Source organism: Bison bison, unplaced genomic scaffold, assembly GCF_000754665.1.
Source record: "Bison bison bison isolate TAMUID 2011002044 unplaced genomic scaffold, Bison_UMD1.0 scf7180017864452, whole genome shotgun sequence".
Taxonomy (NCBI): Eukaryota; Metazoa; Chordata; class Mammalia; order Artiodactyla; family Bovidae; genus Bison; species Bison bison.
The window spans coordinates 3,470,382-3,487,418 of NW_011495014.1; the positions used below are offsets into that span (position 1 = coordinate 3,470,382).

The following is a 17,037-nucleotide window of genomic DNA, read 5'->3' on the forward strand; positions in this document are numbered from 1 at the left end:
CCTCCCCAATTCCACTGGAATAGGAAGTTCCTTTCTGGCCCTCATATTTGTTTACATGTCATTACTTGATGAAAGGGTTGAATACAGCTGAGGAAGAAAAATGTTATTAAGCATCTCCACTTAGAGATCAATCACAGTAGAGTTAGCACATCTTTGAGTCATTTCACAGGAACTGGCTTCACACACAACTTTTCAGGAATATATCTGTTATACCGAAGGAGGGAGGTATTCTTGTATGTGTGTGACCGCTTTGAAGGTGAGAACAAAAGATTTACACAAAATGCAACAGTAGATACAATTTAGAAACTGGTTTTACTCTGCTGCAAACAAATGGACAAGATATTTGTACAATATATAATAAAAAGTACAGCATAATACAAGTGCCACTAATAAAAGAAACTTAAGGATAAGACTTAAAAATGCTTATTTGTAATATATATATATATATATACACACTGCAATAAAAAGCCACAATAAATACACGAATTTCCATGTCATTCATAATAAATACTGAAAATATAAATACAGAAGACTACAGCTAATATGAATAAATTATTACAACATAAGGTCCAGGTTAAGTTCTGTTGACTATTACTGTAGCTTATTTCATATACCCTTTGGCATCTTTGATGTTATAACTTATACACAAGAGAAATCAATCTAGAAACTATGTGACATACAACATGATGTCTTAGTGTAAAGTGAAGGTATGTATGACTTGTAGTTTGATTTTCTTCCCGTCAACCTTTCTAAGTGATTATATTGAGCATAACAGTAATAAAGTATCTATTGAAATATTGTTGAAATTGAGTAAAGGTCATAATAAGAGTCAACAAAAAGATAAAACCAATCACAATATAGAAAATGTTATATGGTGAATTGATCCCACTGTGTTTAGATTACTTTTTTTTTTTTGCCAGTGAAATCCAACAGATAAGAAACAAAAAAACCCCACAAATACTCTCAAAAGACTTCCCTTGTGTAAAGACCATTCCCAATGTCCGAATGGTTCAATGTAGACTGAAGGATAACACCCAAGTGCTTTGGATCATTTGATCTACCATTACATTCAGCTCACAAAGTTTCACCAGAATTTGCAAATGTACCAAATTTCTATGGCAGCTGGAAAGTGGACACACAGTTGATGTCTAAGACTATGATCAAGGTAAAGATACTGCAAAAGGTGACATTTGTCTATGCAACCAATTATACATACACATTTTAAATGGGGAGAATGCATTTTTGACTAATGTCAGATGACCTTTTCCTATCAAACTGTTATACCCTGTGACACTGAGGGAAACACACTGAAAGAACAAAGTGCCATTTTCTGCATTAACAGGCATTAACCAGTACATATGTATTAATAGTTCTATCTTAAGAGGCTATTACACCAGAAATGCAATAAACTAAAATGAAAGCAGATCAGCTTTACTAAGACACAATAAAGGCTGAGGTTCTTAGGAACAGAGTTGTAATCTACATTTTTTTAAAAACTATTTCTGTACTGTAAATGTCTAGCATTTATTTTACATCAAACACTTTTGAAACATGTTTCACAAACTACGCCTCAGACTTATTTCCAAAGAGGTGTCTAGAGTCAATTAAAACATGGGCCAAATGATTCAACATTCTTTACATAAGCAATATATAGGGTTTTTGTTTTTTGTTTTTTTAAAGCAAAAAAAGGTTATTTCCCCTAATGTTATTTATAGGGAGAAACCACATGGATGTGGCTGTCATTTCACAAGATCATCTGAGTTGGGGGAGTTAAGCAGCTGTACCTAGACTGGAAAAAATCCTGTAGAGAGAGGAGAAATTGATTTCCAGGGTGCTCCTTATTTTCCTGCTAGTTCTAACTCCAAGCTGGAGGCAACTCTGAACAAACAGAAAAAGCTCTCTGCAGGTGGTGCTTGGATCAAGCGATGTAATCAGAAAAAAATCACCACCCTCCTGGACTCCTCCTTCTGTTTTCAGGCCTTGTCAGGACAACACATTTTAAAATTATTGTGTGAAACCCTGAGAAGGCAAGCAGCCACTGTTTCCAGAACATGGGGACAAAGGCTGGGATCAAATGGTGGCTGAGTAATTTCTCTGGAGTCATTCTATCCCACACCAGACTCTCCATTGCCAGTCCATTCCCCAGAAAACGTGGGAAAAGTAGAGATTCTCCTTTGTCATTTTAGGGTATAGAAAGATGAATGCGAAAGTACCTATTTGGAAGCAAGAAGGGAGAAAATGCTCCCTTTTTGTAACTGTAACTTCTCAGAAAATTGAGCAGTTTAAAAGCGGAGTCACTTGATCCTAGTTCTGATATCTGTCACTGGGGATCTGAAACAGTCACTTTTCCTGATATAGCAGTGGCAAAACAAAAAAGAAGATAAAAACAAACCAAAAACTATAGCAATATTTGTCATGAGCAGGTCAAGTTACTGAACATTGTCCCAATATCCACATCTTTATTTTTAAAACTCTGATTTCTTAGGAGTCTTAGGGAATCATCAAATGTAACAAACACCAAAGGTAAAGGAAACCCAACTTTCTGAGGCTCCCAGGACAATGGCCCAAATCACCACATCTGTTGCCAGGTGCCTAGTTCACAAAGACAGGCCAAGACATTTTCCTACTGTGAGAAAAGCCTAAGAGAACTGCATTGTGTTGCTAAGGAAACCATCTTCCCCAGAGATGTTAAGAATAGATGGGTATCTATCCTTTAGAGCATGCCTGAGTGACAGTCTTCCCTAGAGGTAGATGGATGAGTTAGATGACCTCTGGAGCCACAGGGCTATAAAATTTGAAGAATACAGAAGAATCTCAAACTTTCCATTATTTACACACAGTTGGCCATCTTAAGTATCTTTGAAAAGATGAAACTATGCTGAGATACCCGTTTGGCATGACTAGTGCCTAATGAATCAAGACAGACAGTAACCTGTGGCAGTGAACCTTATTTGGTTATGGTAAAGACGAAATGACTTTGCCAACTACTAAAATTTAACATCAATTATATTCAGAAATCATTTGGGTATCATTAAAACATTCAAGGATCAACACTAAATTAAAAATAAAACAACAGCTAACCTTGGGCAATTTATATTCTAGTTTTAGATATTTGGGTTTTTCCTCTTTAGAAGAATTCAGATAAGGATTTCATTTCATTTCTTCTTTCTCTTTCATGTTAAAGTATCTTTTCAAAATGATATATAGATCTTTGGATTTTTTTTAAAGATAAGCGCTTTATTTATGGCTAAGGAGAAAAGCTTGGTGGCCAACATAAAAAGAAGGAACAAAACAAAATTGGATAAATTTTGCTACAAAGTTAGAAATTTCAATTTTATTTTGTATAGGTTCCCTACTTCGAGACAACAACAAACCATATTAGGAGGTCACACCCCTGACAAGGTCATTTCTGGTCCTACGCAACATGGCAGGAGATAAAGAGCTTAGGTGATAGAAGCTCCTAGACAATTTTTAAAGAGATATTTTCTAAGTCAATTTCCCTTCTAAAAATATTCATTAATAAATAACTTGCAATATCCTGCTAAGCCAGATAAAAATATTGGGAGAAAGCCACAAGAGAAAGGAGAATATCTAACAAAGAAGTATTCCAAAATTACAACTGAAGTCATTCAAACAGGTCACATAAATTAATTTAGACAAAGGCTAGGCTAATTTCTATCATAAATTTGTCTTCTCCTAAACCCTTCTAATCAATATATATTAGCTTAAAAATATTTAAGCGGCCTCACACGGCACTAGAATGAGTCATTGAACTGAGCTGACTATCACCATGGTAATGAGTAATGCAAAGAAAGGAATGCCACCATTATGCTGAATACAAGCATTATCCAACATATCACCAGTATGCTGAATACAAGCATTATCCAACATAAATTCTACATTCTTGAAACTTCAGTTCTGCCAGAAGCTTCTATGAGATGAAATAAAATGACACACTAGAGTTGGCTTTTCTTGAATTATAAGCAAGTATAGAGTATCAAGTGGAAACAATTACCCTGTATAGTGATATATTTATCACAAGTGAAAGAAAGTAGTCAACAACCTGACTTAAATCTTTGAAATTCATTTTCCATGAATGTACTAAGTATCTGAATTTACTAAAATCACAGGCTATATGTTAGATTACAAAAACTGTATATAAAAATGAACTGGCTTAGGTTTTGAATCTGGTTGTAAAGACCTTCCTGCTTCCCATCATTCTGTCTGAATCACCACTGCCAGGATACAGAAATCAAGGCATTATTACACTTACTATCCAGACAGCGCAAAGTTAGACTAACCCCAGGGCTGCTTATCAAGTAAAACCCAGGTCACGTCAAGCTTTTCAATTTGAATTTCTGATAAGAAAGAAAAAACCCAAAATACTTGCATTGTTATAAAGGGAGGAATCTCCTGCTCCCTTTTGTAGGAGAGGGGTTGAAATAAAACCAGAAACAACTGTTTTAAATAATCACATTCAATGTAAGATTTGGCAGGTGAAATATTAAAGAGCTCTTTCATTTCCATATTCATAACTTTTGACAAGAATCTATCAGTCTTTTTAATATAAAATGTGTTTACATCTTTAAAATAGTTTTTTTTTTATCATGCTGTAGCTCTGTATTTTTTTTTAAAAGCATCAAATTATTTTTAGATAGTTAGATGTAATTGATGGGAATAGTAGGTCACAGATGTGAACACCAACTGGGCTGTGAGGGCCCACATTGTAACTTCTAGGTTTGGGGTTGCCATTTATGAATCCAGTTTTTCTAGTAAAATAAAATTATAGTTTCTCAGCTCAGCTCAAACTTTGATTCTTAGGAGATACCATAACTTTTTAAGCTTATAGTCCATTCTCACCCCACCCAAAATTTCTATAATTCTAGTGAGTTTTCAAATTGCTGATATTCAGTTAAATTAAGTCAATTACATTCTTTAGTGCTACAGAAAACATCTGATGAGCTGTGCCACTTGCGCAGAGCTGTGGCAATCGGTTTAGGCATTTAAGTTACTCTAGCACAAGTTAGCAGATTTCAGAATGAATAATGTAATCAGTAGTTGCAAATGCAAGAGTGATTAAGGCTTTAGTTTTTGGTGTTGGTTATGGTAAGAATTCATAGCTTAGTTTTGAATTATAGTTGTCTTGCCTTTGAAAGCATGAAGCTAGTTCCCATTTAAGGTTGGTATTTTCTACATCGACTACAATAATAAACTGTGAACTATCTTGAGACAACAAGGAGCAGATGCCATTTGAAGAGAAAGATTAAGTCTGTATTTGGAGAAATGGAAGTCTCGTGGCACCTTTTACAAGGGTAGTCTCTTAACTTTGGAGGATGTCGATTTTCTACCTGCTAATTCAATGGTTTGTAATCCCTGGCTAGAAGTAAGGATGCCGAGTGACCTGTTTTCTACAAGCTGCAAGGCAATGCTGTTGGAACCAGGAACTCAAGCTTAGCTATTTTATAGGCTCTTTGTAAACAGAAATGAGTGATGGTGCTCTACATTGTGGCTTCAAAGGTTTCCTGAAAGGTTTCCTGGGTTATGTGTGAGTCAACCTGCCTTTGAAACTGTCTGGTAGGAGTGCTGGTATAACTTTAGTATAACTTACCTAGGTCTAACACCAAAGAAGCAATTATGTGAAAATCTCTTTTTCATTGGGTTAAGTTCTTCTAGTTGTGGCCAGATTTAATTCATAACTTTCAGATAGAGAGGGAAGTACGAGGATCCAGTGAGTTCTACTAATTTAGGCAAAAGAAGTATCTTTTTTAGTTGCAGTTTTCATGTAATCAGACAAGAATTGATGTCATCTTTTCTAACATCACTTTATAAAGTCATAACTTAAAAGGACTGTAATGAGGTTTGATTATTTCATTCCACTTTTCATCATTATCATAATCCCTTAGAATTTGTAGTGTTTCCCCCTCTTTTTAACCACCTAGGACAGTTCCTCTAACATAGTAGATGTTCAATAAATATTTGTTAAAAGAAAGAATTGATAAACACATTGTAAATATGTTAAAACCAAAGGATTTTGACTTGTACAACAATCTCAGAAGTTTAACCAAAGAATCAGTGATATATCAGTTAATAAGAAATAAATCTTTCAACCAAAGGATTTTGACTTGTACAACAATCTCAGAAGTTTAACCAAAGAATCAGTGATATATCAGTTAATAAGAAATAAATCTTTCATTTCCTTGCTTAATGACAACCAAACCAGAATTCTGCCTAGAAATCATCTGTCAGAGGATACAATTTTAAAGAACATAATCATTTATAATCTCCTTTTTCCTTTGTTAATGTGTGACCAGTGTTTCTGTAATTTATTGTTTTTATTGGGGGAGGTATCGCTGGGCTATATATGATTATGAAGATTTTAATAATAAAATTAATTAGTAAATATTAGCTTCACATTTTATATGTGATTGGCACTCTGGGAAAAATGCTGTTTCACCACAAAGAAAACACTGGCTTTCAGAAAGTAACCATATTCTTCAATTAACCAAAAGACAGAAGACAAATGGATTTTACTGATGTCTTAAATAATCAATGATCAAGAGAAGGGAAAAAAGTAAATCTCTTTGATTGATTTCTTTCTCCCAGAGGAAGCCTAGAATGACAAAGGAAATGCAAGCTGCTCCAGCCACTTGACTTGCAAATCAATTTGGCCTGGATTATAACTGGGAATTAAACCCTAATAAAAGGTAGAGGGCTGGTGCTAAAACAACAGTGACTAAAGCACGAAGCTTTGCCATTGACAGTGAATGACTAAAAAGCCGTGTGTCAAAACAAGACTATAATTTGGCTAGCTAGACTACGGGGGTAATACAACAGCTGCAGGTCAGGTTACTGTGTCTCCGTGTAAAGATCTGAAGAATCCACTGGCTGCGTCCAGCTCTTGGTCCCCATTTAAAAATGCTTAGAAAAACTGTAGCCCTTCCTGGCATGTGGGCATTTTTTGTTGAATAGATGATCTATTAATGGAAAAAAAAAAAAAGTCAAATGGCACACTGTGCTCTCTCAGCTTTTCTGGGAAAAAGTAACAATGAAATGATTCTACCATTAGTATCATTTACAACTTGAACCAGTATATTTAAACTATAGCTTTAAAAATCATCTTCATTTCCAGACCACAGTTGTAGATCATAAAACCCAACCAAATGCTAGGGTAGGGAAAATTCAGTACTCCTTATTGGCCTAAAATCTGTCATTCTCTGATGTGTGGTATTATACCTACTGTGTGTGTTGAGGGAGGCATGTGCGCGAGTGTTTTCATAGGTAATCTGTGTATGTAGGCAATATTTAGGGGTTAGGTTATAAATATATATGAATGTTTGGCTGGAAGGTTAATCCTGTGTAGCAGTGACTTTTGACCCCAATTAGACAGATAGGGGGAAAGCTCTGTTTTTTGTTTGTTTTCCTGTTTCTAGATTAAGCATCTTTTTGGAAATGAAGCTACAAAACAGAGTCCCCGTCCAACATAAACAAGTAGGTGTCAACCTTCTTGTGAAAATAAAGCTGAACTGAATTAAATATCCATCCTTTCAGAATCTAGACTGGCATTCTACCCTTCAATTCTGCACAGAGACACCTCTGCCCCACTCTGCCGCACTGTGTTCCAAGCATACGCTGAGTGCTTCACATGTAAGTAACTATTTCAAAGGCTTGCAATGGTCTAATCAATATGGCACACAGGATTTTTCATGTGCTCAAATGAAGGAACAATAGTGTCTTGTCATTTTCTCTTTGGGCCTGTGCTCTTTAGATTGTATTGATAGGGGGAAAAATTTGGAGATCAAGCACTAAAAACTGTAATTTTACAGACAACATGAGATATGCTATCAAGATTTGAGCAAAACCCCAATCTGAATAGCCCAAAGGGCCTGTCATTCAAAAGGAGCATCCCTGCCCCCATTACTGCTACCTCCATAAAGACCAGCCCAAAGCTGCTTTAATATGAATACTAATGGTTCTAAGGTTGGGTTGGCTCATTGTGGGGGTAGAGTAGGGGCTGTAACCAACTGCACAGTGGAAGAGCTGCCAAGTAAACATGTTTTCCCCAAGTCAAGTCTTAGTAGAAACTCTTCCATTGGAGGACTTTCTCTAGACCAAACATTTTTAAATTCAGTGAAATAAAATAGTATTTTCTAAGGACTTGAGATCTACAATGTATTTATATCCATATTTCTAAACACCCAAGTCTAAGAGACAAAAAATAAGTAGTGATGCAGTCACTGAATAGCAAGGCATGTCCACATTTCAAAGAGGCATAAAATGTGAAATGACATAACAATAGAAGGTCAAAAATATGAAACAGATTTAGCATAGTCATATTGCATTGGAACTAAAAAGTTAGAACACACTATTTAGTTACCTAAACTAATTTACAGGAAAACAGGATCTTAGAAGTCCTCCGACGAACCAAGTGCAGATAATCTAAAGGTGGGGAGTGCATGTTTTATTTCTATCTGTCCCCTTTTATAAGAGAACATGAGGTAATTAGAAAGTATTCAATGCATTCTGGACTGTTCTGCTAATTGTCCCAGGCAAGAGAAATCAAAATGCTTCAGAAAAGTAAGGCCTAGTTGAGTATTTGGGTAGAGGCCCCCACTTCAGTCAGCTAGTCACTAAGTGTAAATTTCATTAAACACTCATTTTTGTAGAGACGGATTGATCACGCTGTAGAAAAAGGCTGGTTGCTGAGGCTTTGTCTCTTCCGTGTTTTCTCAGCCTCCTCTGCTTTGACCGAGTTAGGTCTTGAGAGTGGTGAAGGAAAACAGGTCATTTTTCCTTCATAAAGTATCATTGGATTGATTCCTCTATTTAATTCTATGAACCTTATAATAGTTACAGATTTTAAAAATGTTTTTTGTTTTTAATTTTTCATCTCAAAGAGTTCTTAGTCCCCACCCCTCACAAGGTACCATGAAGGGGCACTAAAGTGCATTTTGATGCAGGGGAGTAGAGTTTGAAGGTGCTGTCCAAGCTAAGAACCAAGATGATGCTGTGTTTAAAAAAGAAAGGCAATAATACCTTCTACCTCCATCTCTGGAGTCAGCTGAGGGAGGGCAATGAACTAGGCCCTCACCAGAGGATTGTCCTAACTCTTGACTTTAGAGAAAACTGTGTAAGGACCTGCACATACAGACTCATTTGTTTGTCCAAAATAGCAAAAATAGGCCTATTTCACCCTTAAGAAAGTATTTGCAAATCTGATCAGACATGATCATAAAAACGTGAATGGATTCCAGAGGCAATCCATGTGGGCATGCTCGGTGGTACTAACTATGCATCTTCAGCTGAAAAGAACATGCTGCAGTTCGTTTTCATCAGAACATGACTTCTAGCTACCATAAATAAAATACACGTGGGGCAATTAAATCTTTTTCTTACAATAATAACTTTTACATTAAAAAGTCACCGTCATCTTCAGATATATTGAAAATTAGGACTCTAAATCTCATTTCCCAGTCTCAGTTAACAATCTTGCACAGGCCCGATAATCCAAAACTTGGAGCTCTGATCTACACAGCTTGGCAGGTTTCACACAGTTTGACAGGTAGGCAACTGTGAGATATGCTTTTTTTTAAAATTAGCATTTTCTATCAAAACAGTCTGAAATCATTTAAAATCCTCATAGAGATTGCGTTTGTGCAATGGCACAGTCGCATAGCTAGAAAGGAGAAAACAAAATACAGTCTGGAAGCTTCACCACGGGCCAAGTTTTCTTGGTCCTCAGTTGAAACCACAACGAGCCCAGGAAATCCAATTAAATACAGTGCTTTAAATAGGAGAAGAGTTGGTCCTAGAATAACTTAAACTACTAAACAGGGACAGTCTCGACCACAGGCGATTTGATGCACTCTTCGTGCAATCTACTCTTTTCTGCAAGGCTCAAAGGATCTTCAGCAGGATGCTCTGAAATGTGACTGTCACCATTCATCGCAGAGACAAACCCTTCCTGGGAGGGGCCTTTCAAGTATGAGTGAAATTCCACTTGAGGATGACTGGACCTGTGTTCGGGATATAAGCTATTGCAGGAAACGCCGCCGTCATTTTCCGAAGAGGAGCAGCAAACGATGACGGAGGGGTTGGCCGCTGGATAGTGGGAGGCGCCGTACGCCTCCTCGGCTTGCCGGGCGTAGTCCACGAACTGCTCCGGGGTCATGGTGTAAGGCACCAGCGAGAGGGTACCGCTCTTGACAGTCTCTCTTTCCGGATAGTTCTCAGACATCTGGCTGGGAGTTCCTGGAATGTGGCTATCTATTTGGTAATAGAGGGTCGAAGAGTTGGCATAAAAAGGAGCGTTCTTCGCGTGGCTCTCGTGGACGGCGGTGCCATCGGAATAACAAAGGACGGAAGGAAGAGGAACCACCTCGGCGTGGGGACCCAGACCTTCCACGAAACTGTCTCCTTTCTCGTCGTCGTCCTCTTCCTCCTCCTCCTCCTCCTCTTCCTCCTCCTCTTCCTCGGACTCGCTGGGGGCCAGGCTCTGCGTGCTGGAGTCCGTGACTCCGCTGCAGAAACTGCTGCCATCCTCTTCCTCCTCCTCCTCTTCCTCCCCCTGGCAGTCTAACTCCTCGGCCGACTGCAGGTGCAGCACGGCAGCCTGCGGTTCCGTTTCAATCTCGAAATTGTCTGCGAGAGCATATTCGACGGAGTGAGCCACCGGGCCCATGGAACTACCGTGCGCACTTATCTCCCCGTGGCAGCCGTTCAGCGCGGGGATTTGCTGCTCTCGGTTTTTCTCCAGTTCGAGTTTCATTATTGTGTGCAAAAAGTGAGTCCGGACACGGATAGGATTAAATTCAATTCTACCTGCTGTGTTACTACATCCTTCTTTAGTGCAGCCACAGGGGAAAGACATTCGATCCACCTTGGGAGGAAGAACACAGATTAGGCCCCCTGGAACTCTTAACAAATCAAATCAAAATCCGGTACCTCACGGCAAACCCTTGGAATCTGGGATGACAAACCCACTTAGGCCAGAATAAATGACAATCAAACAGCAAACAGAAACAAAAGGGGAAGTGAAGGCTTAGGACAGAAGAGTTAAAACTGATTTTAAACCTATGCTCCATATAAAAACGAGTTGATGGTATGGTTTTAATCCGTTTATCCCTCCTGCGCTTTCTTTACTTCTGTTTCCATCCTCCCTTACCCCTTCTCTCCTGCCCGTTAATTTCGGCCCCATTTTTCCCCCCCAGTGCTTCTGTCTTTTTCCTGAGCTCTTTTTTCAGCAGCAAGCCAGCTCACACGCCCAATTTTAAACAAATTTACTGCCCTCATACCCATCTGCTATTTTTAGTCTAAATAACATGACATTCCTCACACTAGCCATGAGTTTTTTCTTTTCTTATTATAAAATGAACTTCTCTGCCTGAGACACCATTTAGTCTCATGCAGCCTGATAATTCACTCGCATTGGTTCACTGTCTTTTTCTTTTGGGTCCTTGGTACTTGATGCACTGTGGGGGCTGCGAAAGGTACGCACATTCATGACTGTGACTGGTGGACTCTGGTTTAATTGCTGGCTCCCCCTCCCCTGCTCTCCCTTAGACTACAGGCTTCTCTAGAGAAGCTGCTTATTTAATCAATACCCCAGAATTACTCCAATAATTGGAGTGATCGAGTGATTGGGTTCAGCAAAGGGTGTAAGCCCGAGGTCCTCACTCAGGTGATGAGTGGAATTCTGGGCATCCCAAGGAACGCCTAAGATACGCTTACTGTCTTAGACCCCATCTGTATGCAGACCAGAGTACAGGCAACCAGGAAGAACTTGCCTTTCTTGCTACCTTATGCAAGCTCAGGAATTTCCCATGTTACAGAGAAGAAAGCAGATTCGATCCCAGTCATCCTGGCCCCAACAAAAAGCAGTAGCAGATGTCAGAGCCAGAATCTAGAGCCACTTTGGAAGCAGTGATTTCCTTTTCTGTGAATCCACCTCAAGCAACTGCTCAACTGATGAGAACTGCCTTCTCCTTTTGTCTGCCTGAGGGCTTTAACTGAAAAAGTTGAATTTCTGCATAAAATACCACCCCCTATTTAATCACATAGCACCAATGCTGCAGATGGACAGGAACCTGAGAATCATCTAGTTCAGGGGTTGGTAAGCTTTTTTTTTGTACAAGGCCAGAGAATAATTTTAAGCTTTGTGAGTCATATAGTCTCTCCAGCAACTACTCAATTCTGCTGTAGAAATATGAAAGCAGTTATAGGAAATATGTAAACAAAAAAAGAAGAACATGGCTGTGTCTCCATAAGATTTTATTTACAAAAATCAGGTGGCAGGCCAGATTTGACCTGTGAATAATCATTCCCCAACCCCTGATCTAGTCTAGCCCATTCAGGTCAGAGGTGCAAAAATTGAACCCAGTAAGCTTACCTGACTTGCCAGTTTCACATAGTGGCAGAAAACAGCCAGAACTCAGTTTTCTGAAGTTCCAGTCTAATCATTATTCCACTAGTCTGCACCACTGTTAACCAATCATCATATTATAGCCCATGGATGGATTAGAGAATGCAAACTCAAATGGTGGGGATGACATGATCTCCTTGGCTGCTTGTTAGAAGCCAAAGTGAGCTCGTATAATAAATGAATCCAAGGGGAAACAATTTCAACTGATAATTGCAGTTTGGATTGCCTTTCACACATATATGTCATATATGTGTGTGTATATATATATTAATGTGTATACATACACATTAATATATATACACATACACATTTATATATTATGTATACTATGTATGTAATACATATAAATATTATATATACAAATAATATTATATAATATATAAATAGATATATGTGTGTATAGGCAATACACATACATAATATATAAAATATTATGTACACATATATTTACATAGATATGTACATATGCATGTTTATATAATATATATTATGCATAAGTATATATATTACATATACTCATGTCATTGAATTAGTATTTCTCTCTTCTTGAATCATGTGTCTTGCCTTGCTTCAGAGTTTTTTCCACGTGTGGGAAACTTCATTATATGTAACACAACTGCCTCTTTAGTGGGTAGTGTATAATGTCTTGCCTTTGGGTTCCCTGAAATCCCAATCCTTACCTGACACTTAATGCCTGCCAGGCTGCAGGTACATGTTTCTGGATCACAGAACACCCGGCAGTCACAACCACAGTCCTCTCGAGACAGGCGGATGGCCCTCAGCTCATGCTTTTCCTCCACATCAATCTTTTTAACTCCAGAGGCCCGCAGCAGTGCTCTTCGTTTTTTTGTTGGCAGGGGTTGAAGAAAGAAGTACTCATCCACCTCGGTATTGTCTAAATCAATATCATCATCAGAAATGTCATCCACTGTAAGAGTGCTCGCTTCTTCAGATTCCACGGTGCCATTCTTTGTCATCTAGAAATACAAAGCAGCAAATAAGAGACTTAGCAGGTTTGAAAATTCCCCACTTTTGCACTTGGTAAGAATGAAGTTATTATATAACACTATGTCCCTATAATCCATAAGTGTTTGTGGATAAGTGTGGGAGATTAAGAGGTCTACACTTCCACTTACAAATGATTCATATGGGATGAAAAAAAAACAAAACAAAACTGTGAGTCAAATCATTTCCTCTTACTTTTCTCTTTAGAGAAGTTACAGGAAGGTACATGAACATATCAAAATGATAGGCTTTTATATGGACACAAGACCTGTTAATTGGAACTCTTAACCTCCTAATCTAGGAGCTACAGTTGTTGGAGCTTTCAGCCAGCATGATGTGAAACAGGCCAAAGGTTACAGATGCCCATCAGTGAAAGCTATCTTTAGACTCAGTTCGTGATGGACACATTTGATGTTGGGATAAATGTGTCCTTGTTCAGAGGTGATAGCATCTTAGTGGAAGCTGCTGCCACCTAAATCAGCAAAACATGTCCTTGAAACAACAACTCTGTCTTTTGGGCTCCAGAGAAGCCATGTACTAGGAAATAAAGTTTTGCTGCCCTGTGCTGTTGGGATTACAAACATGGTTTCTGTACAGAATGTTCCATGAACAAGGCCTTGATACGAAGCAGTCAGTCAGGTCAGTGTGCTCTCAGTAAGACAAGAGCAGATGGCAGTGAGGCAGGCTCTTGCACACAGGTACCCAAACAAACTCCGCCCCCAAAGGAGTTCATAGGAGACGACCCACAGCAGTACCTTCCGCAATACAGCCCCTGGGCGGCTGGGTCTCATACTGTAACTGTTCTCTTCCGTGTATATTTCTTTCCTAAATTAATTTCATTCATCAGGAAACCCAGAGTCAGTATTTCACTTCTTACTGCTATATCACCACAGAACATGTTTTCTTCATAAAAAAGCATTTAGAAAGAGACACTTTCTCTGAATATGAGCAAAACATATATTCTGAGAAGCAGCACAGGAATAAATGCAGAAACTCAGTAAGGGACTATTCAAAGAAGTTCTAAATAGAACTTTTTTGATTCTTTAGCTTTTCAATGTATTACTTTATGGATTTCATTAACTGTAATCATTACTATGCCTTTTGATCTTAACAACAATTCAGTTATTACACAGTAAAAATACCCTGGTGACACCAGACATCATTTTGTCATCTTCATAGGAAAAAGTCTGACACTTAGAGAAGAATATTTATTACTGACCAAAAATCCCAAACTTGACAACTCTGAATGTATTGAAAAACAAATAAAAGGTTGATCTTTGCCCTCAGGTGGAGGAAACTACACAGTAGCAAGTATGTGTGTGTCTGTGTGTGTGTTGCAGAGTCCCTGAAATACATTCTCAAAAGCTGTTGATTTATTATATATATATTTATATATATTTATTTATTTTACTTCAGAGCTTAAATCTATGTTCTAACAAAGTTAGGCATTTCCTTTTATTGGGTTTTGTTTCTTGCTGTGATCTGTAATTTATTACCTTCCTTGAAATTTCTTTATAAATGCATTGGTTAAGCTGTTTTCACTTTTCTTTGATGTCCACTAATAGGATATTACTTTGTTTGGCTGCTATTAGCACTTTTGTTAATTCTTATTTGCCCACAGAAGCATCTTTCTATCTGTAAAGATTTGATTTTTGAAGGAATTCAAGTGTATAACTGCCTAACATATACTCAGTCCTCTGAGATAGGTAAATCTGCATTAACCAACAGGAGGGTTACCTTTCCTATTTTGTCATCTCTGTGGCATTTAAATTATGTTTTCATTAATTCTTGGCTTGTCTATGTGAACTTCATCGAAATTCTGACTCCGTAGCACATGCAGGGCACCCAGGATTCATTTCAGTACCTTCTTCCTACTTAATCTCCATGTTCTATAATATTTTTGCTCCCTTGTGAAGCTGGTAATATAATAAAAACAACAAAGAACTTCATTTCATATTAATAGAGCTTGATTTTTTAAAAAATAATGGTGGCTGTCATATAACACATGGAATCTAAAAATCAATAAAAATAAGTAAACATTTTAAAGACATGAAAATTTTTAGGACAACATGAATAACCCAACTGGCATCTAAGAATGAAAAAGAAACAACTGTATCTCAAATAAACTACAGATGATTCTTAATCCAATACCGCATGATCCACTGATTCCATTCCTGAGCATTTCATTCCTGAGCATTTATCTGGAGAAAACTATAATTTGAAAACATACACGCATTCTTGTATACACTGCGTGATGCTGGTGTTCATTCACAGCAGCACTGTTTACAGTAGCAAAGACATGGAAGCAGCCTGAACGTCCATTGACAGAAAACGGATAAAGAAGATATGGTGTGTGTGTATATACGTATGTATATATGTCTGTGTGATGAAATATTAAAACAAATGAAATGATCCCATTTGCAGCAACGTGAGTGGACCTAGAGATTATCATAACAAGGGAAGTAAGTCAGGCAGACAAAGATAAATATCTTATGGTATTGCTTACATGTGGAATCTAAAAAAAATGATAAAATGAACTTATCTACAAAACAGAAATAGACTCACAGACAGAAAAGAAATTTATGATTACCAAAGGGAAAGGAGAAAAGAAGGATAAGTTAGGAGTTTGGGAATAAAATATACACACTACTATACATTGTATAAAATAGATAACCAACAAGGTTGGTTGTTGGTTCCCTGTATAGCACAGGGAACTCAATATCTTGTAATAACCTATAATGGAAAAGATTCTGAGAAAGATATATATATATATATATACAAACACACACACACACACAAAACTGAATCACTTTGCTGTGTACCTGTCACTTAAATTACAATAAGTAGTTTCATTTTAAAATAAAAATTCAATTAAGAATCTAAAAATCCTTGATACAGAGTGCAAATTATTTTTACTCTTGTTCAAGAACATACAAGGGCTCTAATCAAGATTTTCAAAATCTCATATTATCACTGAAGTGGTCTGGCAAGGTTTTCTCCTCACCTATCCAATATCATCTCTGCCATTTCTAGTGAAGACTGGAACTATTCCAGTTCATCCTAGTTAACTGGCTTGTCTCCCCTCCTCACAGTATCTGGTTTGGTGTGTAACCACTGACAGGTACTATTTTCTCCGCTGTCCCCTCGGAAGTCCTTCTCCAACTCTCTCCTCCAGGATATGCCCAATTGCACCTTTAAAACTCAGGCCAAACCTACTGAGCTTAAATGCTCTTTTAAATTAGAGTATTGCATACATTATTTTCAAATGCATTTTCTATATTAGAGCAATGGAGAAATAAGTCAATGAGCATTTTATTTCTGTTCACTAACTCATGTTCATTTCACTTTCAAGATCTGGTACAACAAACTCTGGGGAGTCTTCCAAGATTTCCTCATCTGTTTCTGCTGACTCCTTTACCCCATGACCCATCTTCACAGGAATATTTATTCTGTACAATTTTTTTCTCTTTGACATGAATGATACCTTTAAATGTCTTTTTCCTATCTTAAAACAGAATCCTTGAGTTTTCAGACATTAGTTCATCAAATGCAGCCTCCTTATTCTATGCATTCCTGAAGCTCAGATTATTAACAATTACATCTTCTCTAAGACA

The 17,037-nt window shown here is 37.7% G+C and overlaps 1 protein-coding gene across 1 annotated transcript in view; it reads right to left on the reverse strand.

Moving 5' to 3' along the window:
• Window positions 1-294: 294 nt before the first annotated feature.
• CSRNP3 (cysteine-serine-rich nuclear protein 3) overlaps window positions 295-17,037 on the reverse strand; it is a 105,199-nt gene continuing 88,456 nt past the window's right edge. The window contains exons 4-5 of the mRNA XM_010858947.1: window positions 13,099-13,395; window positions 295-10,876 (exon numbers count right to left, since the gene is read on the reverse strand). Of these exons, the coding sequence (XP_010857249.1) occupies window positions 9,824-10,876; window positions 13,099-13,395 (1,350 nt within the window). The 3' untranslated portion in view covers window positions 295-9,823. The remainder of the gene's footprint in view (window positions 10,877-13,098; window positions 13,396-17,037) is intronic.